The 23,025-nt window shown below is 44.0% G+C and overlaps 1 protein-coding gene across 1 annotated transcript in view; it reads right to left on the bottom strand.

Moving 5' to 3' along the window:
• Positions 1-23,025, bottom strand: part of Kif13a (kinesin family member 13A) — a 196,073-nt gene that overhangs the window by 11,383 nt on the left and 161,665 nt on the right. The window contains 13 exon segments of the mRNA XM_059263028.1: positions 926-1,031; positions 3,474-3,521; positions 5,994-6,071; positions 7,976-8,128; positions 8,267-8,359; positions 10,398-10,574; positions 10,782-10,906; positions 11,650-11,705; positions 13,963-14,089; positions 15,444-15,543; positions 17,143-17,181; positions 21,598-21,744; positions 21,898-22,030. Of these exon segments, the coding sequence (XP_059119011.1) occupies positions 926-1,031; positions 3,474-3,521; positions 5,994-6,071; positions 7,976-8,128; positions 8,267-8,359; positions 10,398-10,574; positions 10,782-10,906; positions 11,650-11,705; positions 13,963-14,089; positions 15,444-15,543; positions 17,143-17,181; positions 21,598-21,744; positions 21,898-22,030 (1,382 nt within the window).

Below are 23,025 nucleotides of genomic sequence, written 5' to 3'. Positions count from 1 at the left end.
TTTTCTCTGTGTAGTACTGTAGACCAGGCTGGCCTTGAACTCAGAGAGCTACCTGCCTCTGCCTCCTGGGTGCTGGGATTAAAGATGTGGGCCACCACTCATTTTCCTCGGGCTACCTGGTGCTGTGGGACTGTATTGTTTTCTTACCTTTGTGGCCTCTGTCTCCTTCCCTTCTCTTTCTAATTCCTGCTACACTGATTGTTGACTTTTGGTTGGTAAAGTATAAGATAGAAACTAGTAATTGATTTACATTTCCATAGACTGCTGGTCTCCTCAAGGCACTAGGCGACCGTGTCTTTACATAATAATGTTGCCACTGACCAAATTCATTTCTGCTATCATTTATGAACCTGTGTTAGGTATCTGAACCAGGTTTCCTTAAACATTCGGATATAAAAAGATGAGAGAGAAATAATCTTTTGGTTAAGAAAACTGAATGAGAATTTTGTGTGTCTCAGAACAAGGCCAGAACATGATGAATTGAAAAATGATTTGGGGGCTGGAGAGATGGCTCAGCGGTTAAGATCACTGGTTGTTCTTCTAGAGGTCCTGAGTTCAACTCCCAGCAACCACATGGTGGCTCACAACCATCTGTAATGAGACCTGGTGCCCTCTTCTGGCCTGCAAGCATGCATGTAGGCAGAACACTATATACATAATAAATAAACAAATCTTAAAAAAAAAAAAAAAAAGAAAAATGATTTGGAGAATTTTAAATAACAGGAGTATTCTTTTAGGCTGGAGAGTGCCTGCTGAGAATGCACGGGGTTCTTGGTTTGGTCCCAGCACTACACACACGCATGCACAACTGTTATTTTGTTATGTATAACACAAAGCAAAAAGAAATCCAGTAAGTGAATGCGGGGGTATTCTGGTTAAGGATATCTGCTTAAGTGGAATTTCACCGGAAGCTGGCCCACCACACCTTCTTTGCTCCTGCGAGGCGAGTCCCTGGGTAAAGTCCCATAGCAAGCAACATCTTGGAAACTGGAGCTGTAGTCAGACACGTCTAACTGGTTCTCGGGCCAGCCCTGCAAAGTAAAAATATAGGTCAACTGTGATGAAGTCACTTTAAAAAGAATGGGAAAAAAGGAGCCAGTATTTCAGTTTCTGTTTCTTTTTCCTCCCCTCCCCCTCTCTTATCCTCTTCCTCCCCCCCCCCCCTTTGAGGCAGGGTCTGGCTATGTAGCCCTTGTTGGCCTTGAACTCACAGAGATGCATTTGCCTCTGCCTCCCAAGGCTGGGATGAGAGGCATGTACCACTGTACCTAACTCTTGTAATTTTTTTGTTTGCTTGTTTGGTTTTTTGAGACTGCGCTTCTCTGTGTAATAGCCCTGGCTGTCCTGGAACTTGCTTTGCAGACCAGGCTGGCCTCAGACTCACAATGATCTGCTTGCCTCTGCTTCCCAAGTGCTGGGATTAAAGGCCTGCGCCACCATAGCTTGGCCTGTAATTTTTTTTGAAGCTTATAAGAATTTTTATTTTATAAAAAGACTTAATCAATCTGTATTGAAATCCATGTTGTGAGAAAAGCAGGTAACATATCTGTAAAACAGCTGGAGTAGACTCAGATTGTTGAGTCCTAACAAAAGCTATAGATTTGGGTTAAAAAAGCATGTACATTTTCTTCTGACCAGAGAGCCAGATATGGAGTGGACTGAAATGTTTTTAGCCCAATTAAAAGTACCAGTAAGTCTATATTTAGAAGATAACCAAAGAAAATTTAAAATCTTGAGCTGGTGACTGACTAGTAGCAGTGTTTTATCAGAGCTAGATTAATAGCTTATCAGAATTCTACTGATTATTGTTAAAACTCTGAACTTTTGAAGTCTCAATGGAATAATAGCATGTAGAGGGAAAGGAATCTGAAGCATTTCCCATATTTTAAATCATGTTTGAAACCTGTTTATCCATTAATATGAAGCCTGTGAGTAAGGCAAACCTGTTTGCCTTTTCTTATCAAGAGACTTAGTAACTTTAACTAACGTATTGATAAATGAACTAACAAGGTGACTTGTTGGTCTTGGTTTTTTACTCTTTTGAGGAGCCTCTGGCCTGTAATTTTTTTAAATTAATTTTTAATTTCAGTATGTGCCCCTTTTTTTTTAAAAACTTTTATTGCAAAACATTTTAAACATATGTGATAATGATGATTATAACATAGTTAAAACAAAAACCATCGGGTAAGCAAATGTTAGCACTTTCTTCTTTTTTAAGATTTAATAAAATCATTACAAATATAATGAAAAAAATTTATTTAGGAGATAGGCTCTCACTATGTAGCCCTGGCTGACCTCAAATTCACAGAGATCTGCCTGCATCTGCCTCCACCCAAGTGCTGGGATTAAAGGGGTGACCACCATGCCCTCTGTGAAACCACCTTTGAAATCCTATGTAGCCCATTCACCTTCCTCCCTCCCTCAAGGCAATCACTTGTATTTATCTGACACATGTCTGTGGTGACTGGATAATTTAACAGCCAGACAAAAACCTGTAGTGGTATTTGCTCCGCCCATGACCTTGGGCCACACAGCCCAAAGGAGGTGGTGCTTCCTGCCCTTGTAGTGACCTCTTATAAGGAGTTGGAGAAGGGTCATGTGACCCTTCTCCCATGTGGCCTTTCTCCCTGCTCCTGTCTGCAGGTAGACTCCCTCCAGTTGGATCAGAGGACAACTTCAGCTGTCTACTCCATTCTGCGTTCCTCAGTGTATTTCTTCAATTTATATCTTAATAAATCCTATTACCCATTTAATAGACTCATGTGGATTGATCATAATAACCATTTTTAAAAAGACAGCCCTTCTTTCCATAATTCTTCCTGGAGAGGCACCCAAGGCAAGTAGATGGCATGGTTATTTGACCTAAGCCTGAGATGATAACCTACAAATAGCCACAGCCACTAGTGGGCTAAAGGGAAACTCTCACATATCACAGGCGCTCATTTCACGTTAGGAGTTGCTGCCTTTATGGACTAAAGTTTCTCAAATGTGTAAACTTTTGAGCACAAAGTTTTGGAGAGATGGCTCAGTGGTTAAAAGCACTTCTTACTGATCATCAGAGGACCTGGGTTCTGCTCTCTGTACCCACAAGTAGACTCAAAACCATTTGCCACCCCAATTCTAGGGGGCTCCAGTGGCCTCTTTTGGCCTCTGTGGGCACTGCATGGAAATAGTGCACAGATATACACATAGATAAAATAAATCTTTAACACACTAACACACTTACACACACCTGCGCACACACAGTATGTTTTTTTTTTTCCCCCCCGAGATAGGGTTTCTCTGTGAGGTTTTGGTGCCTGTCCTGGATCTCACTCTGTAGACCAGGCTGGTCTTGAACTCACAGAGATCTGCCTGGCTCTGCCTCCCGAGTGCTAGAACTAAAGGCGTGCACCACCACCACCTGGCTTCACACAGTATGTTCTAAAGAACTTAGGAAGTGTTGATATGCTAACTCACCCTAACATACATACCTTATCATCTTCATCAAAGCCAGAGAGATCTGGCCGGCTAGAGGAGACCTGTAAGAGACAAACATTTTTACCAATATGATTCACATATTTAATAGTCATCTTTTTTTGAGACAGGGTTTCATTATGGCCCTTACCAGCCTGTACACACAGCAGCTTCCTGCTTCTGCCTCCTGAGTGCTCGGATGACAGGCATGTACAACGTACACCTATTAATTTTCTTGTTATTCTATAACTATATCAGCACAGATATGGCTGAAGCCTTGTGACCATCTTCCCTTGTTCCTGGTTTCTCACCAGGCATCATGACTACTCTCGAATCGGGGTTTATTACTTTCACACATATTTCTATAATTACACGTGGACATATGCTCATAAATAATAAACAGTATTACTTTGCATATTTATACTTTGTTAAGTGCTATATTACTATGCATGGTGTTTTATAGTGTAATGATTTTGGGTTCCATTCTTCTACAGATGGCTATTTAGGCTGCTTCTACTATTTAAACCTAATTTAACAGTTGTATTTGTGTGTGTGTGTGTGTGTGTGTGTGTGTGTGTGTGTGTGTGTGTGTGACTGATCAGAACCTTGGCAAACAAAACATGCTGGAACAGATCTCCTGCCACCTCTGGCCACTGCAGCTGTATCCTTATGCCCTGGCCTCAGCACCCTCACTTTCTCTTTGCTGTCTGTTTTTGTTTTAGGAGACAGCATCTCACTAAGGTAGTCCAGGCTGGCCTCAGCACGCCAGTTTCCTGCCTTAACAACCAGGTACCACCATCATGGCTGGCTCAGTATCAGTTAGCTCTGCATACAGTCCGTGTATCTTTGAGCATCTCCCCAACACACTTGTAGAGCACAGATTCTGAGCTGCACCAGGAGGCACTCAAGCTGCCAACTCCACTTTTCCAAAGGACAATCTTAAAAAATGGCTTTGTTGTTTGTTTTTTGAAGTTTATTTGCTAGACTCTGTTAGTTGCTTCTTCCTGGTGACATTTTTCCTATAAAGTTTTCCTCATTTGGAACTTTGCTACCTCAATCTCTACATTCGCATTTATTTTATTATTATTATTATTATTATTATTATTATTATTATTATTATTATTATTGGTATTCTCTTTAAGTATTATTATCCAAAGCTAGAGCCTTGATCAGATACTGAATCAACACTTTAAAAAAGTTGCTTTACAAGTTTTTTTTCTTTACTTTATGCTTTGGTTCAGGGACACATGTACATTAAAAAGATGTCATACCACTGATCAGGATGCCTCCCTTTTTTTTTAACACTTCTACGCAGCCCTGGCTGGCCTCGAACTCATAATCTTCCTGACTTAGCCCACTGAATGCTGTGATTACAGGTGTGTACCACTATAGCCAGCTCTATTTTTAAACTCTTCTTCTTAATATAAATTTCTTTTCCTTCTCTTTCTTTCTTAATTATTTACTTTTATTCTATATGCATTGGTACATGGATGTCTGTGTGAGGATCCCAGATTCCCTGGAAGTGGAGTTACAGACAGTTGTGAGCTGCCATATGGGTGCTTGGAATTGAACCTAGGTCCTCTGGAAGAGCAGTCAATGCTCCCTCTCTTTCTCTTTTTTTTCCCCCCTGTTTTTCGAGACAGGATTTCTCTCTGTAGTTTTGGTGCCTGTCCTGGATCTCGCTCTGTAGACCAGGTTGGCTTCGAACTCACAGAGATCCTCCTGGCTCTGCCTCCTGAGTGCTGGGATTAAAGGCATGCACCACCACCGCCCGGCTCAGGTGTCTTTTTCTATTGCTTTCCACCTTACGTTTTTGAGACAGGGTTTTTAACTAAACTTGCAACTTGCCATTTTTGGCTAGTCTGGCTGGCCTGCACACTCCAGGGATCCGCCTGTCTCTGCACCCCTGTTACAGGAGTTACAAGAGCACACGCCCATGCCTGGCTTTTTTATGGATGCTAGAGATCCAGACTCAGGTCCTTGTGTCTGTGTGGCAAGCACTTTTCCTACTGAGGTGTCTCCCAGCCCCTTATTACCTATTTCTAACGCTTGCATTGTGTTCAGAAGTAACCGGTACAGTGGTGAGTGTGGCTATTTGCTCTCTGTGGCCTGTTCTAAGACAGTTGTTGAGTTTTAAGTCATTTTTGGCAATTCTTGAGATCAGGAAGGAGGAATCCCAGGTTCTCCTTGGAAACACGGCAGCGCCTTCATCTGCTGATCCTGGGAAGGGACCACTTTGAAGTGGTCCTTACACTCATCTGCCCTTGCTTCCCTGCTGCTAGAAGCCCTTTGTCAAGGGAACTTTCCACATGAATTGACGGAGAAAGATGACCAGTACAGGCAAATCTCTAGGGGAGCCTGGCTGTCTGGTGTGCACCCTGTACAGAAACTCAGGTCAGCACTTTGGGGTGCCTACCCCGGGACTGTGTGCCCTGTTCCCACCATTTTAGCTCCAACCTCATGTTGCCCCAGACCCTCCATCCCTAAACCCTGGAGCAAGGCCGGTGAGCAGCAGGCCCCTGCCCGTGTGTACTCACATTGTGAACATTCGGTGTACTGAGGCTTCTCCGGATGTGCCGGGCTTTGGTGGAGAGTGCCTCCTTGACCGTGACAGCCTGTAAACACACAGCACCACAAAGACAACAGCTAGGGTTGTCTCGTCAGATTAGAAATGGAACGTGTGCTTATTTTAGAAGATTCGGAACAAATGTAAAAACCACTTCATTGTACACAAACACCATCAATATTTAACCTGACTGGTACCCCAACTACATGTGTTTAAAACAACAACAACAACAAAACCCCAACCTATCGACAACATTACAATTTCAAACCACAAACCAGGAAAGCTGCTGAGCAGCAGACATGCTATGAATTGATGCAAGTGTGCAGAAAAACAGAACAAAGACATCCATAAGGGGTGATGCTGTTGCGTTTTACTTGTGCGGCAATTTCAGTGTGTTTTACAGAAAAAGGAGACTGTTTTGAAAAACACCAAGTCCATCTCTCTAGTCACCCAACATCCTGTCTGTAAGGTCAACTTCTGCTCCGAAGAAATGTGCACACATATACATCTGTTCATTGCACCACTGCTGGGTGTAGTATGTTCTGTGCACACATTACATATCTGTTCATTGCACTACGGCTGAGTATAGTATGTTCTTCTTTTTATTTATTGTATTTTTTCATATGGAGGCTCTCGGGTAGCATAGGATGGTCTTGAACTCACTATGTAGCCAAAGATAACTGAACTTCTGAGCCTCCTGCCTCCCTCTGGCAAATGCTGAGATTACAAGTGCACACACCACTCCCATGCCCAGTTTATGAGTACTAGAGTCCAAACTCCGGTCTTCAAGCATTCGAGGCAAGCACTCTGCCAACTCTGAGTTCATTATTTTAAATCAAATATCCCACTGGCAACTCAGAAGCCTGAATACTGGGAATAAAATGACAAACTGTGGATCAACAAGGACTTTGGAGTCAGTCTACTCAGGCTTTACATGGCTTTGTATCACTGCCGTGCTGGGTAGCTTCTCCTGGCCTCGATTTTCTCTTTGGAAAAATGAATTACACCAGTACTTTCATCTAAGGGTTAGCCTGACAATTAAGCCGCATAACATACCTTCATCGTTTGAACACAGTGCTTGGGGGCTGAGTGTGGTAGCACACATCTGTAAGCCCAGCACTTGAAAGGCTGAGGCAGGAGGACAGCCACAAGGTGGAAACCAGGTTAGTGTTGCTCAGTATTTGTTTACCCTGTGTGAAGATGTGTCACTGTGATTGGTTTAAAAAAGAGCTGAATGGCCAATAGCTAGGCAGGAGAAAATAAGCAGGACTTCTGGGCAAAGAGAGAGAGAGACACTTGGAATGAATCTAGGTGAGGGATATACCAGAGAGAGACCTAAGAAGTCGGACATACAGTACAAAGGAGAGGTAACCAAGCCACGTGGCAGACTGTATTTAAGTTATAAGAGCTAGTTGGGAAAAAGCCTAAGCTAAGGCCAAGCTTTCATAGTTAATAATATGTCCCTGTGTCGTTATTTGTGAGCCGGGGGCCCAAAGGAACGTCCAACTACAGGCGAGTGTACATATTGAGTTCTAAGCCAGGCAGGCTTCCAGGGCAAGATTCTATATCAAAACGAACAAATGTATATTTACACATACACAGACACCCCCACACATGCACACTCACACACACATGCATACCACATACATCACCCACACTCACGCATTACACACAAACATGCATATACCTCACATACCACACATACACATGACACAAGTACACACCACACATATCACATACCACACATATTACACACACACACCATACACACACAAACACCACCATACAAATACACACACACACACACACACACACACACACACACACACACACACACGCACGCACACATGAACTCTTGTCAGAGTCCTTTCACTAGGGAAATGGCTACTCAAGCATTCCTCCTCCTCCTTCGACGATGACTGCCTCCTCAGGACTAGACAGTCAGCGCCTCACCTGCCGGAGCCGCTCCAGACTCAGAATATTCTCCACTTGCAGCACACCACGCGTGTACTTCTCGATATATGTCTCCCCATCCAAAGTGCCCTCGTTCTCACTCCGGGCTGCCAGGAGAGCCAGTGTTTCCCGGTCCTCAATCTCCTCAGTTGCCTAAAGGCACAGAAAGGAGGCGACTGTTTTTCTATGAATGACGTTTTCCTAAGGTTGTGATGTGCTCTCAAAGCACACTGAACCAACACTCCCCTGACCCTCTTACACACTGACATCTGAAGAAGCAGTGAGCCTTACCTTTGGTATATTGGAGACTATCTCATAGGTCACTCCACAAGAGTAAAATATATTTATCAGTGATATTCTTCTCTTCAGACTCTGGGTGAAACTCTGGGAGGAAAGGAAAGGATAGCCAGATTAAACTGTGTGTCAAATCTAAGACAAATCTACTTCATATTCTGCAAATTGGAAAGGTATTATGATGATAATGATTCAAATAGTATAGATATATTCAACAAAACAGAAAGAAAGAAAACAAAACCCCTGAACTTAAAGGAGGTGGGCATGGTGTCTCATGTCTAAAATCCTCATACTTGGGAGGCTGAGGCAGGAGGATTCCTTACCAGTTTCATAGCTACTCTGAGTAACACAGTGAATATAATGGGTTTGCGGCCAGTCGGGGCTACTGAATGAGACCTTGACAAAAGTAACTAACTAAAATAAATAAATAAAATAAGAAAAGAGCAGAAAACAATACAACCAAATGAGATACAAAACCTAAAAACCTTGTCTGTACTTGGCAAGATGGCTCTGTGAGTGAAGACATTTGTCCCCATGCCTGATGACCCGGGTTTGTGGAAGGAGTGTATTGACTCCTGTAAGTTGCCCTGATCTCCGCACATGCTTTGCAGCGTGCAAGTGCACACACACACACACACACACACACACACACACACACACACACACAAAGTAAATACACAAATGTAATAAAGCTCTCTAAAACTTCCTGTCTCAGGCTGGTGTGGTGATGCACATCTTCAACCCCAGCGCTCAGGAGGCAGAGACATCCCAGAGCATCTCTGTGAGCTCTTCATCTCTGTGAGCCTGGTCTACGTAGGGAGTTCCAACCAAAGCTACACAGTGAGACCATGAAGAGCAAAAGTGCCATTGTGATTTAAGGGTCAGATTGGCAGAGCAAAAGTGCCATTGTGATTTAAGGGTCAGATTGGCAGAGGGGTGGCACCCCCGGGGTTCTATGATTGTGTCTGCTTCCTTTGTGCTAACTGCCCTTCATCTCTCCGGGGTTTAGCCAGCTTTCCTAGAACATTCTGAAGAGCCTGGGGGGCTGAATTTTGTTGACAGTACCTCTGACGTGGGGTTTGGCAAAGCAACAGAAGTCTGTTTTGTCCCAGCACTGTTACTAACAAAAGAGTTATAGATGCCGCCTGCACGTCTTATAGGTTCTTTTTTTCTTCTTTTTTTTCTTTTTGTGTTCGAGACAGGGTTTCTCCGTGTAGTTTTGGTGCCTGTCCTGGATCTCGTTCTGTAGATAAGGCTGGCCTCAAACTCACTGAGGTCTACCTGGCTCTGCCTCCCAAGTGCTGGGAGCAAAGGCGTGTGCCACCGCTGCCTGGCCTAGGTTCTTTTTTTAAAGAAAAAGTTCATTTCATTTGTGTCTGTGTGTATCTGTGTGTGGGTATATGCATGTGTGTATGGATACCCAAGGAGGGCAGAAGAGGGTGTTGGATCCCCTGGAGCTGGAGTTACAATCTGATGTGATTCACCTGACACACTCAAATTCTCTAGATGGGCAGCAAGTGTGCTGTGGGATGTCTTTCTGTATGCTGTGAATATGTGTTGCTATGATTGGTTAATAAAGAAGCTGCTCTGGCCTATGGTGAGCCAGGTTATAGCCAGGTGGGAAATCCAAGAGTAAGACAGAAAGAAGAAAGGCAGAGGCAGGGGAGATGCCAGCCCACTGCCCAAGGATCAACAAGATGCCGGCAGACCAGTAATGCCACAGCCATGTGGCAACATATAGATTAATAGAAATGGGTTAAGTTATAAGAGCTAGCTAGCAAGAAGCCTGACCCACAGACCATACGGTTTGTAAGTAATATAAACCTGTGTGTGTTTACTTGGGACTGCAGCTGCAAGACCGGGCAGGACACAAGAAAACTTCTCCCTACAGAAGTGCTCCTAACTGCTGAGCCATGTCTCCAGCCCCAAAGGTTATGGATATCCTAGCCAGTGAACATGGTAAAGTTAATGAGTTTGGGGCTGACATTTCCTTCTGTGGTCTTCACCTGGACACCATGGTTACAGGTTCCATCAAGCCTGTTTACCAGTGTTTACAAAGCATGATGTGACACAGAGGAAAATAATTTTTCCCTTGCACACATGATGGCAAGTCAGCCCTGTTCACTACCTGTTTGTTATAAATATTGGCCGCGATCCGCTTCCGTAACACTAACTCCATCGCTGCTGGGTGGCTGAGCTGAACTGTGGTCTTCACAATCAGGTAGATCCTTTCATTCTGTGGTGTGACCCGATTCAGGTGAACAGAATCATGTACCGAGGAGTCCCAGGAGGCTGTGGCTGAAACCTGTGAGTAGCAGAATGTTAGGGGACAGGAGTAAGCTATGAGACATCTCCGAGAAAGAAAATCAATTCTCCTTGCTGTTACCAAATAGATTTCTTCCTTCATCTATCTTGAATGGTGACAGGTGGCATTTTGTTCAAAGCCCTCAGTGTCCCTATCAGGCTTGTGTGCTCCTGTGAAGACCCCAAGAGAGCCCTGGGGGTAAATTACCTCATCATCACTGTGCTTTATGATGGGCAGGTAGAAGAACTGACTGCCATGCTCCTTAGGCAGGATGGAGTTCACACCCGATGCATGGGGACCCACCAGCTGCTCATTGGCACTAAGGTCATCCGCTGACCAAGTTCAAGACACAAGATGAAAACAGGACAAAGAAAGTCAGCTTTTAAGCAAACACCAACATTTTTTTTTTTTTTTTTGGTTTTTTGAGACAGGGTTTCTCTGTGTAGCCCCGGCTGTCCTGGATCTCGCTCTGTAGACCAGGTTGGTCTTGAACTCACAGAGATCCGCCTGCATCTGCCTCCCGAGTGCTGGGATTAAAGGTGTGTGCCACTACCGCCTGACTTATTTTATACTTTTTTATTAGTTAAAAAAAAAAAAATCAGCCTAAAATGTAACGGGTTCCGTGACAGCCTTTTCTCCTGGGACGTCCCCTTATCGGTTTCCCTCTCTCTTGCTGTCATGTCACGGAAGTCTGTTACCCTCTCTTCCTCTCCCGACCTTGAGGGTTGAGGGCAGAGGGTACTAGTCAGACATGCAACTTCTCAGCCCTCGCCAAGCCTAACACACAGTCTCTAGGGGCCACTCCTTTTGCAGGTGACGTCAATCATTAATATCCCAGAGCACACTGTTTGTGTTCCTGTTTGCAATTTTCAATGTCCTGGGTGCTTTGTGTGAGATTAGACACCACGTCTCTCTTCCAGTGACCATATGCCATGCTTACGATGTGTCCAGACCCAAACTGTCACCTAGTGTGCCATATCAGTAATTACCAAAGTGATTTATGTACCAAAAGTCTGGGGAGATGAAGAGCTTAGCTGACTTTGATAACCCTGGGATGGGCTAAGTGCCTACTTACCATTCAGATCCAGGAAGAGGACTGGTATGTGTGTTTCCATTCCAGGAGGTGGGACCCTAAATTCAACAACAAAATTTAATCATAAGAACATGTGTGTTTTATATTTTTTTAATTAATAAAACACTGGAGAGCCATGGAAACAGAAGGACCCACTGTGGGGTTGTGGGACCTACACATGTCACACCATCACATTTCTTTATTCTGTTTATCTTAGTGTGTCTGTGTCTCTGTGTGTGAGGGGACACATGCGCCAAGGCAGAGGACAGTTTGCAGGAGTCCTGGAATTAAACTCAGACTGTCAGGCTTGACAGCAGGTACCACTAAGCCATATCCCCAGCACCTATCATTTCTAATTTTTTATTTTCTAAAGTAAATTTTGCTATAAAAACACATCATTTTTTGTCTCCCATGTTGACACAAGTCATGGGAATTATTGTGACATATAAAAGAAGTATCAGTCATGCATTAGCTGTGAGTATCTAATACAAAGTTTATTTGAAGCCTTTCAAGAAATAGTTCCAGGGCCTGAAGAGATGGCTGAACAGTTAAGAACATTTTCTCTTCTTTCAGAGGACTCAGGTTAGTTCCCAGCACCCCACTGTGACTCATGACTGTCTATAACTCCAGTTCCAGGGGATCTGATGCCCTCTCCTGGCCTTTTCAGGTATCAGGCACACACATGGTGCATATAAAATACACATAGGCAAAACATTCATACACCTAAGAATAAGAAATAAATGAAATATTTTTATAGTTTTTTTTTTTTTTTTTTTTTTGAGACAGGGTTTCTCTGTGTAACTTTGGAGCCTTTCCTGGATCTCGCTCTGTAGACCAGGCTGGCCTTGAACTCACAGAGATCCACCTGGCTCTGCCTCCCGAGTGCTGGATTAAAGGCGTGCGCCACCACTGCCTGGCTAAATAAATGAGATATTTTTAAAGAAAAGAAACCATTCCAGCCATAGGGCAAGGGACAAGGGTGCTGTTAGATGGAAGAGAATGGATCAGAACCTAGAGAAGCTAAACCAAAGGAACAGCAACACAGAAACTCCAAGGGAGTGAGCACAACCTGTGAAGGGAGGTGATGTGCACCGCAGAGACCAGGCAAGCATATTGCTCACACTGGCCCAGCTTCATTAAAATCACCGCAGAGGGCTCTTCAGGAGCCCTGGACATAGGCTTCCTCTTCCGAAGCCAATCTAGGGTAGGACCCAGGGTGACATTTTATGAACACTCAAGATGACGTGAGGCTGGACAACATCACATGAGAGAGGCTGAGGTGAGGACGATTTAGGAGGGCGGGCTCTGAGGAGCAGTAAGGTTGGAAGGAACTGACTCCTCACAGGGAGCAGCCTGCAGAGAGACTGCACACTACCTACAGGGTTGTAACACAAAGGCAGAAGCTGCATGGAGAGACAGCAGGCTGAAAGTTCTGTGCCTGCAGACTAGGTTCTCCCACTTCCTGGAGAAGACCAGGAAACCGATACCACTTCCGTTATCGAGAGAGATGGAAATAACACGAATGCGTCCATTTGTCCAGAGCAGATCTGGACACGTGTATTGTGTTCAAAGGGGATGTTGGATTTTCTCCTACCCACTCAGAGCAAAGGCTGGGGATGTAGCTTGGTGGTAGAGAGCTCGCCTCACATGGAGGCCCTGAGTTTGATCCCCAGCACTGCAAAACCAAGACACAAGTCAAAAGGCAAAACTCCCAAACAAGAGCAACAAAAAAACCCAAAGAACAACAAAAACAATACATAAGTCAATGTCTAAGACATGGTTTTGTAGTGAGAATGAGAGTTAAAAATCAACAGAGCAGTCAGGCGCACACCTTTAATCTCAGCACTCTGGAGGCAGAGCCTGGCGGATCTGTGAGTTCGAGGCCAGCCTGGTCTACAGAGCGAGATCCAGGACAGGCACCAAAACTACACAGAGAAACCCTGTCTCGAAAAACAAACAAACAAACAAACAAATAATCAAAAACCCAACAAACAAACAAAAGATCTATTTTCTGTGTTTTTTCAGTGTATTTTGAAGGCACCTTCCAGCCTAGTATACTGTGAAACCTCTTTCTCAGTCTAGAGGGAGGAAACAGGATGCAAGTTGCTCATTCAGAGGAAGAGGGGAATGTAGCATTTACCCCTAGTCAGGTCACCTTTGGAAGAAGCTGGATGTGGTGGGGGAAGTTAGAGAGGATGGAATGCTGGAGACGGGTGGCCCTTCCCTCAGCTGTAGCTAGTTGATCCCTGAAGGCTATCTGCTCCTGTCACAGGCCATGTTCAGCACCCTGCCTGGCCTGCATAAAGGGTGGCTTACCAATCAGCAGGTGCCCCGGGGATCCCACTGCCGGGGGCAGGCACCAGCACTGCATTCCTCTCCTCCGTCAGCCCCACCCACTGCTCCACCAGCCTGGCTTCCCGCTCCATGTCGTCTTCGGTTTTCTCTGTGAAATGTCAGGAAGACATGGGAGACAGCAGAAGAAAAGGGGTAGCTGTTAAATGTAACACAACTGGGTTGTTCACGCTGGAATATCCAAAATGGTGTATATGTCCACCATATTCCAAAGAAGGAACCGAGGCTCTGAAGATCAAGCATGGACATCCAGACAGGGACAGGATGTGATACCAGCTTCAGGTAGCAGAGGCCAGAAGAAATACACAGAGTAGGAACAGGGGCCAGAAAGGGGTTTGTATTACTAGTGCTGCATCTGGGAAAGGGTTAGGAATACACACCGTATCTATTTTACACACTTGCTGGAATGATCCAGTTTATTAATGGGTGTGATATGGTTTATTAAATGATAAGCCATGTTACAAAGACAGGGGGTTTAAATGCATTGTAATACCTCACTCTGCAAAACTTTTATTTTCCTTCATGTTCATTGTGTAAAGGATTTTACTGGATAAATTTTTTTTTTTTTTATATCTTCATGCTCCTAACTCGTTTTGGGCTTCCCTGGGTATACTCACTGAATTTCCATCAGTGGCCTAGGCACACACACCACATACTGGGCTAAGATGGTTTATCAAGGTGAATTTTGTTGATATGAAATGGACAAACATACACACGTACTGGCAAAGCATTAAGTACCCCGAGTGACTGTGAAGTCAAGTTGAAAGTACAAGGTTATCCATCCATCCATCCATCCATCCATCCATCCATCCATCCATCCATCCATCCATCTCTCCATCCATCCATCCATCCATCCATCCATCCATCCATCTCTCCATCTATCCATTTATTTGAGACAGGGGTTCACTATGTACCCCTGGCTGGTCTGGAACTTGCTTGCCTTGAACTCACAGAGATCCATTTGCCTCTGTATCTCAAGAGCTGGGATTAATAATCCTCACAAGGCCGGGCGGTGGTGGCGCATGCCTGTAATCCCAGCACTCGGGAGGCAGAGGCAGGCAGATCTCTGTGAGTTCGAGGCCAGCCTGGGCTACCAAGTGAGTTCCAGGAAAGGCGCAAAGCTACACAGAGAAACCCTGTATCGAAAAACCAAAAAAAAAAAAAAAAAATCCTCACAAGGATTATTATTATTATGATTGCCACTGTAAAATATTGAAAAAGCTACTCCTGGGAGAGTTTAATCCCATGTACATCTTTTTTTTTAACATTTATTTATTTTGTGTGTGGGATGGGACAAGCATGCCACAGTACATGTGGGCACGAGAGGATAGTTTGTGAGCATCAGTTCTTTCCTATCATGTGGGCTCTGGGGATTGAACTTGTGTTGCAGGCTTGGTGGCAAGTGCCTTTATCTGCTGAGCCATCTCCTGGACCCCATCACGTACCTTTTTTATTGCTGACTTTTTTAATCTGTTCGTCTAAGTATTCCCGTCGTTTAATGAGCGCATCTGACCATCTCTCTCTTACACAGTTTAAGTCTTCTTCCTGACAACAAGAGAAGGAACATTTTTCTTTCTCTAGAGAACGTGTAGACAACGATTCCTTTTGTATAAAAAAGATATTTAAGTAGATTGGGGAACTTTTCATTAGGAAAGGCCATTGAATGTCATAGTGATTAATTAATATGTGAGAAAGCAGAGGTCATAGACTATGCCATGCTGACCATGGATGTTGGTACCCAGAAATCAGAACCCCTGGATCAGCAGGATAGTTACACTGAAAGGCAAGACAAGCTCAAACGATGCTAGAGCAGGATAATATTTATGCTGCAAGATGACTTCATGCTGCATGTGTGCACACCCATGTCTGTGTGCATCTGCATAGCAGCAATTCACTGAAAGATGTGTGGTCTCAAGCAGGAGGATACCATCAGCAAAGCTCAAAGCCCAGAACATATAACAGAAGAGTGACAGGTATTTATGTAGTTCAGAGTTCAATGGCCTTACTAGTAATACACGATTTTTCTGAAATGCAAAGAATAGGTCAACAGAAAACCTTCTAAATTTGCTGCAAAGATTGTACAGCCCACCACCACAAGGATAACCAAAAATCTCCCATGCAAAAACTCCACATGCAGTCAGCCATGCTAGAAGAACTCCCAGAAGCAGCTGCTGGACTCCACTGTGAACATGGCAGGAAGCACGCCCAAAGCCCCGAGCCATTAGTTGATAGCACAGCTGAGACCTGAGGGGATGCTGACCTTCCCCCCGCCCAGGTCTATGTTCACTTCCATCCTTTCTTAGTAAAATTGTGAGTAGGGAAGGAAAATCCATCAATTCTACCCCAGATGCTCCTTGGCCTTACTCCTAACAACAATGACCTGATACTTAGAGTGGGAACTTGGAAGCTTTTCCTACAATGTTCCCACAACTGACATACAGAAGACTCACTGAGAACCCATCCTTTCAACTTGGATGGGAAAGCAGTACAAAGACTGGGAACTCATGCCTGAAACTTTCATCTCAGCTGACTACTTTGACCATGACCCCACCATCAACCATGGTTGTCAGGCTAGTTGAGGCTGACTGAGTATCTATGCCACATGCGCTCATCCCCTTTTCTCAATTTCCAACAAGAGAACACTGCTATTTAAATTCTCAACATAATGAACTAAGCTAGTTAAATAAAACAAAGGTCTGCGCACAGGATCCAAGCTTGTGGCCCAATAAAAGCGTTGTTTTGTTTTTAGTCAAATGGCATTTAGGGTAACACTAATCTTCCAGAAGTGGTAGGCAAAGTGCAGTTTAGTAGAGGAAAGACAAGAGTGGGCCAGAAAACTGAACGGAGAGCGGTGTGTTTTTTGAGATCATTCATCTTAATACAGCCATCATGGTCTTGCCCAGCATGGCCACTGGAGCCGGCAGAGCAAACAATGCAGTGTCTGGTTACAGATTTGGAATCGACAGGAACATGGAGAGAAACAATATTGTGTTTTTGATCACATACAAAGCAGACCAAAGCAAGTGAGAAAGTGCATGTTCTCACTCTGTGGCCCTGTTTCCACCTCCCTGGGCTCTGCTTTGCGAAGGCTGGCGATTAGCAAGAGCTGTGCCCCATGCACAGGATTGACAGTGGCAGCAATACCTGATAACTATCCATATCATCGCCATCCTCCTCATCTCTCTGGGGGGAAAAATAAACATAAAGGACATGCATTTTGTTTTCTCAAACAGCACACAGGGAAAATAATTTAACACGTTACAATGGATGCCTCACACAACATTAGCACCATTTCACTGAATCCCAATAGGTTAGGAAGGATTAAATTCATCTCTGTGTGTGTGTGTGTGTGTGTGTGTGTGTGTGTGTGTGTGTGTGTGTGTGTGTGTATGTGAGAGAGAGAGATAGAGGACAACTTTTGAGAATCATTTCTCTCCTTCCACCATGTCGGTTCTAGGGCTCAAACTCAGGTTTGTCAGGCTTGGAGGCAAGTGCCTTTCCCATTGAGTCATTTTAACACTCCCATTTTTTTTTTTTAAAGTAAGGAAAACAAATATTTTTAAAGAGAATTATCTTAGATAAGGATTGAAAACAACATCCTGGGCCAGGCCTTGCGCCACTGTATTCCACATGTATTCCGGGTAGGCTGCCTGGTTTGGCATGATCTTAGTTGGACAGAAGGCTAACCCATGAAGGAGTTAGAGATCCTCTTCTCACAGAGACCCTAGAGGATGAAATGATTAATCCAAGGTTCACCCAGATGGTGGCCGCTCAGGGCACCATCCCCAGCAGCCATTCTTGGAGATCATCGCTTATAGGGATGAAGTTGCCACAGGAACACCTGGGGATCCAGGCTAAGGGCACGGAAGGTTCTGTGCTGGCTACTTCAGGGGAAGCTGAGCCACTGGAATGCACAGGTCACCAGTGTCCTCTGTAGATGGACCACAATTGCCCCAAAGGCATGGGTACATTTTGCAATAATTACACAGGGTAACAATTTTGGTTAAAAAGCTCAGGCAGGAGAAAGAATCCACTGAAAACAAGAGTTTGGGGGAGAGACAGTTTTCCTTAGAAACGAGATACAGATCCCTCAATTCATCACTGTCTCTTCACAGGCAGGGTCTCACTGTGCAGTCCTGGTTGGTTTGGAACTCACTACGGAGACCAGGCTGGCCTTGAACCTACAGTGGTCCTCTTGCCTCTGTCTCTAAATTTTTGGGATTACAGGAATGCTCCACTATGCCCAGTGAAAACTTTTATTTAAATTTATAACAACCTTTTTTTTTTTTTTTTGGTTTTTTTCAAGACATGGTTTCTCTGTGTAGTTGTGGTGCCTGTCCTGGATCTCACTTTGTAGACCAGGCTGGCCTTGAACTCACAGAGATCCACCTGCCTCTGCCTCCCGAGTGCTGGGACTAAAGGTGTGCGCCACTACCCGGCTATAACAATCTTTTTTAATGACATGAGAAAATATTACAGTCATTAAAATGTAGTTAAAATTATTTTCACATGTACACTTCAAAATATATGACTTTCAAAGTCTGGCTATTACTACTAGCAGTTCTAAGATTAATGCATTAAGTGGAAGCTGAATGCTGAAAGAATTTATCTTGAACTGATTTTCTTTACAGATGTCAAAGAACAGACAACAATAACATTACATTTTAGACTTTAAGGTACTTTCACCAACCAAGACCCAGCCTGAGCTTTCAGGCTTTAACACCTTGTACACTGCATTGGCTTCGGCAATCAGGACAGAATAAAGTACTGAGCCAACAGTGAGTGTGTAGATAGGACCTTGACCATGGGAAGGGGGATCAAATAACCACAACTGGATGCTGTATGGCTCACACTAAGCTTTTCTCTTGAGGTGCTGAAGACTGAGCCCAGGCCTTCACATATGTTTATAATTTTATAATAAGCATGTGATTTACAACCAGCCACCACTACCCTAGCCCGGGTAGCACACTGTTAGGAAACCATACAGCACTGAGCTACAGTCAATTTTTTTTAAAACCCACATTTTTAACAAATAATCAGTTCTTTTGGTGTTGTTTATTTTTTCTGACAGTGCCTCAATATGTCTCCCCCTGGCTTGCCTGGAATTCACTGTGTATACCAGGCTGGCCTTGGACTTACAGAAAAGAACAGACCACCTCTGCTCCCCTGAGGCATGCGCCACCATGCCCAGACAAAAAAATAAGATAAAATAAAATAAAAATAATTTTTAACTCAAGAGGTATAACTATTTAAAAAACTACAAGTAAGGAGGGGCTAGAGAGATGGTTCAGTGGTTAAGAACATTGGCTGCTCTTTTTTTTTTGTTTTGTTTTGTTTTTTTGAGACAGGGTTTCTCTCTGTAGCTTTCTGCCTTTCCTGGAACTCACTTGGTAGCCCAGGCTGGCCTCGAACTCATAGAGATCTGCCTGGCTCTGCCTCCTGAGTGCTGGGCTTAAAGGTGTGCGTCACCACTGCCCGGCTCATTGGCTGCTCTTATAGAGGGCCCAGGTTTGATTCCCAACACCCGCACGGTGGTTCACAACCATCTATGACTCCATTTCCAAGTGATTCAGGGAACTTTTCTGGCCTTCATGTGCACCAGGCATGCATATGCTGCACAGACATACATACAATCAAAACACTCATACACATAAAATAAAATAATAAAAAATTTTAAAAACTACAAAGAATTCTTATAAAGTCCTTGAAATGGGAACATTTAGCAAAGCTGTGATTTTCATTTTGGAAGTCACAGCCTAAGTTACACAAACTCTATGTTTTATCTTACGCTGGGGACTGATTGAGCCACACAGTTTTATTGCAGAAAGAAATTCTGAGAATTACTGATCTATTTCATCATTTTAGAAAAGAAAAAGAATTCAATATTTAAGTGAACTAGGAAGTGGAAGGAAAATCTGGGTCTCCTGACTGTAAGTCTTGTGCTACCAAATAATTCTTGTGGCCACCCTGGAAGTTACTGGCTCTGAGAGGGACTTCCCTGGAGCGAGGACATACATAATTTAATTCCTTACTCATAGGCTATAAACACACAAGTGTGGTAAAGAAGTGCCCCAGACCACGTGCCCTATCTCCTTATCCTTTGCTCTTGCTCTAAGGAAGCATGCAGACTTTGAGCTGCAGGGAAGTGTAGTCAGAAAGGAGCAGAGGGGGCAGTGTCTGGAAAAGCCCGGGACTCTGCATTCATCTCTAGCTTTCAGAAAAATCTGCCCCAACACCATGAAATCAGAGAAACTGTGGCAGAAGATGAACCATTTCTCAGGATTGGCTAGGCTGACACCCAGATACCCCAGAGAAATGGAGGGGAGATATTTTCTCTTTGGCAAGGTAGAGAGATGCTTTCTACCACATTTGACTAAAGGGGACCCTGGTTCAACTGTGCCCAGTCCCTTGAAGCACATACATTCTTCCAAGCCACAGTAGGAGGGTAATTATTGAAGTTTATTCTCCCAGGGCACAGACTAGTTTTCTGCACGGCCCACCCTCCACAGTGTCTCATGTAGCCCAGGCTACCCTCAAACTCACTATGTAGCTGAAGCTGAGGATGATCCTGAACTCCAATTCTCCTGAGTCTACATTCTAAGTGTTGGGATGACAGGGATGTGCCATCATAACCAGCATCTTTTTATTTCTTAATTAGAACAATGGACTTCGAGGATGGAGATTTAATGGACAAAATGATCATATGCACAGTTTTTATTATTTTATTTTTTAAAAGATTTATTTATTTATGTATTTTATGTATATGAGTGTTCTACTTGCATGTATTCCTACATGACAGAAGAGGGCATCTGATCCTATCATAGCCAGTTGGGAGCCACCATGTGGTTGCTGGGAATTGAACTCAGGACCTCTGAAAGAGCAGCCAGTGCTCTTGATCACTGAGCCATCTCTCCAGCCCCCATGCACAGTTTTTATAACAACAAAAAAGAGCACTAAAGACTGGTTTAAAGAGATAGTATACAGGAACAATTTTCTGATAGCAATGCAGGTGGATTGGGATAGCAGTATTGTTCACATATATTGGGCAGGCGACCACTAAAGATTGAAGAAGTCAACATTACTAAGTAACTAAGCAAACACAGCATTTCATATTTAGAAAAAAGGCAATAGACGGGGATGTGACCTGGGGGAAGATATGCAGGTAAGGTAACTGTTGTTTGTGAACTCCCAAATAAGATTTCCACTGTACACCAATTTCCTTACTTCTGCACTGATTTTTAAATTACTTATTTTTTTAAGTAAAATATTTTCTTTTTAATCATGTGTATGCATGCTGTTTGAGTGTGGGCATGCGCTTGTAAGTTCAGGTGCCCTCAGAGGCCAGAAGAAGGCACTGGATTCGCCGGAGATGGAGTTACAGGTGCTTACTTATGAGCTGTCTAACATGGGTGTTGGGAATTGCATTGGGTTCTCTGTAAGAGCAGGATACATTCTTAACTGATGAGCCATCTCTGTAAACCCTTTATTTTTTAAAAATGATTATTATTTTTTTAAATTTCTGAAGTACTGGGTATAGAACCCAGCTACCAAGCTACACCCCCAGTCTTTGGTACCTGCTACCCCAGACCTGTGTCTCACCTGGTAACTGTCCAGCCCCCTTTGCAGCTTGGTGGACCTTGCAGTCACGCAGCCGATGGATACCGACAGGATGGCTTCGACCATGAGCGGCAGCGTCCCTGAGTGCTGCACAGGTTTTACTGTGACCTGCACTCTGCGGGAGTGACCCTGCAGACGGGAAGGCAGGGAAGACGCCAGAGACGGGGATGGGGATAGGGGAAGGAAACAAGGGAAATCATTTGAGAATAGAAATACAAAAGACTAGGGTACGCCTAGAAACTCTAAGAGTGAAAAACACTCACACACAAAAAGACTCCATACCTGTCTGAGTTGAAAGACGCCTCCGGTATTGACGTCTTTCGCCTGATGAAGCTCCACGGCAGCATATTCCCCTAGCTCATTCAGTTCCAATATGGAGATCCACATTTCTATTCTTCGAGTTACCTCGTTCCACCTGCAAAAACCACATCCCAACAAGCATGTATCACCCAGGGCCATGGTTAGCAAACGGTAATAAACGTCCATCACTGAGCACGTACTGGCACTGTGCCAGAGACGTCTCACAGATTACCGCCTGGATGAACTCTCAACCCAAACCTGTGGTATGGACGCACAGGCTGTTTAACTGACCTGTACCTTACATCTAGTGATGTACACAGATTAAGCAAGTAAGCACCCGGGTGTGGGGTTGCTGGGTCACAGAAGAGGCAAATGATCAACTTTATAAGAAATTGCCAATTTTAGGGCCACAGCTGAATAGTAGAGTACTTGCTTTGCATGTGGAAAGACCTACGTTCAGTCTCTAGAAATGCTATAAAGAAAACAAAAGACATTGGGAGCTTTCTCTTAGATTGTGGTGGCTTGTTGATTTTCATAGTTATGCCCTTGATGTAGAATTAAGTCCAACCCGGAAGTTTTCCCTCCCATGGCTACTGTGGTCTGAGAACCTGTGACCATGTCAAAGTTGTAACAATACCACCCCCATCCAGGCAGCATGGTGCATACCAGTAACACTAGCACTTGCTGAGGCAGGAGGATCACAAGTCTGAGGCCAGATGGGCTCTATAGTGAGCATTTGGTTAAAATAACATCATCAACAATAACAATGACAAAAATCTCAGGGCATGGTGGCTACTATGTGCAACTTCAACACTTGGGAGCTTGAGGCAAGAGACTGCCATAAATGTGAGGCCTGCCCAGCCTATACCCAAACCATGTCTCAAAAAAAACCTAAAAAGCAACACAAATTTATGAAAGGATATCCTATTATTTTCTTCTACCAGATTTATAGGTTTTGCTTTGCATTTAAATTTACGATTTGGGTCAATAAGATAGCCCAGTAGGTAAAGGGCTTTGCCTTCAAACCACAGATGACCTGAGTTCAATCCCTGGGAACCACCTGGTGGAAGTTGACAACTGACTCCTGCAAGCTATCCTCTGACCTTCATT

Source organism: Peromyscus eremicus, chromosome 5 (genome assembly GCF_949786415.1).
Source record: "Peromyscus eremicus chromosome 5, PerEre_H2_v1, whole genome shotgun sequence".
Lineage (NCBI taxonomy): Eukaryota > Metazoa > Chordata > Mammalia > Rodentia > Cricetidae > Peromyscus > Peromyscus eremicus.
The sequence above is the reverse complement of the archived record's forward strand: the minus strand, read 5'-3'. Positions and strand labels throughout refer to the sequence as shown.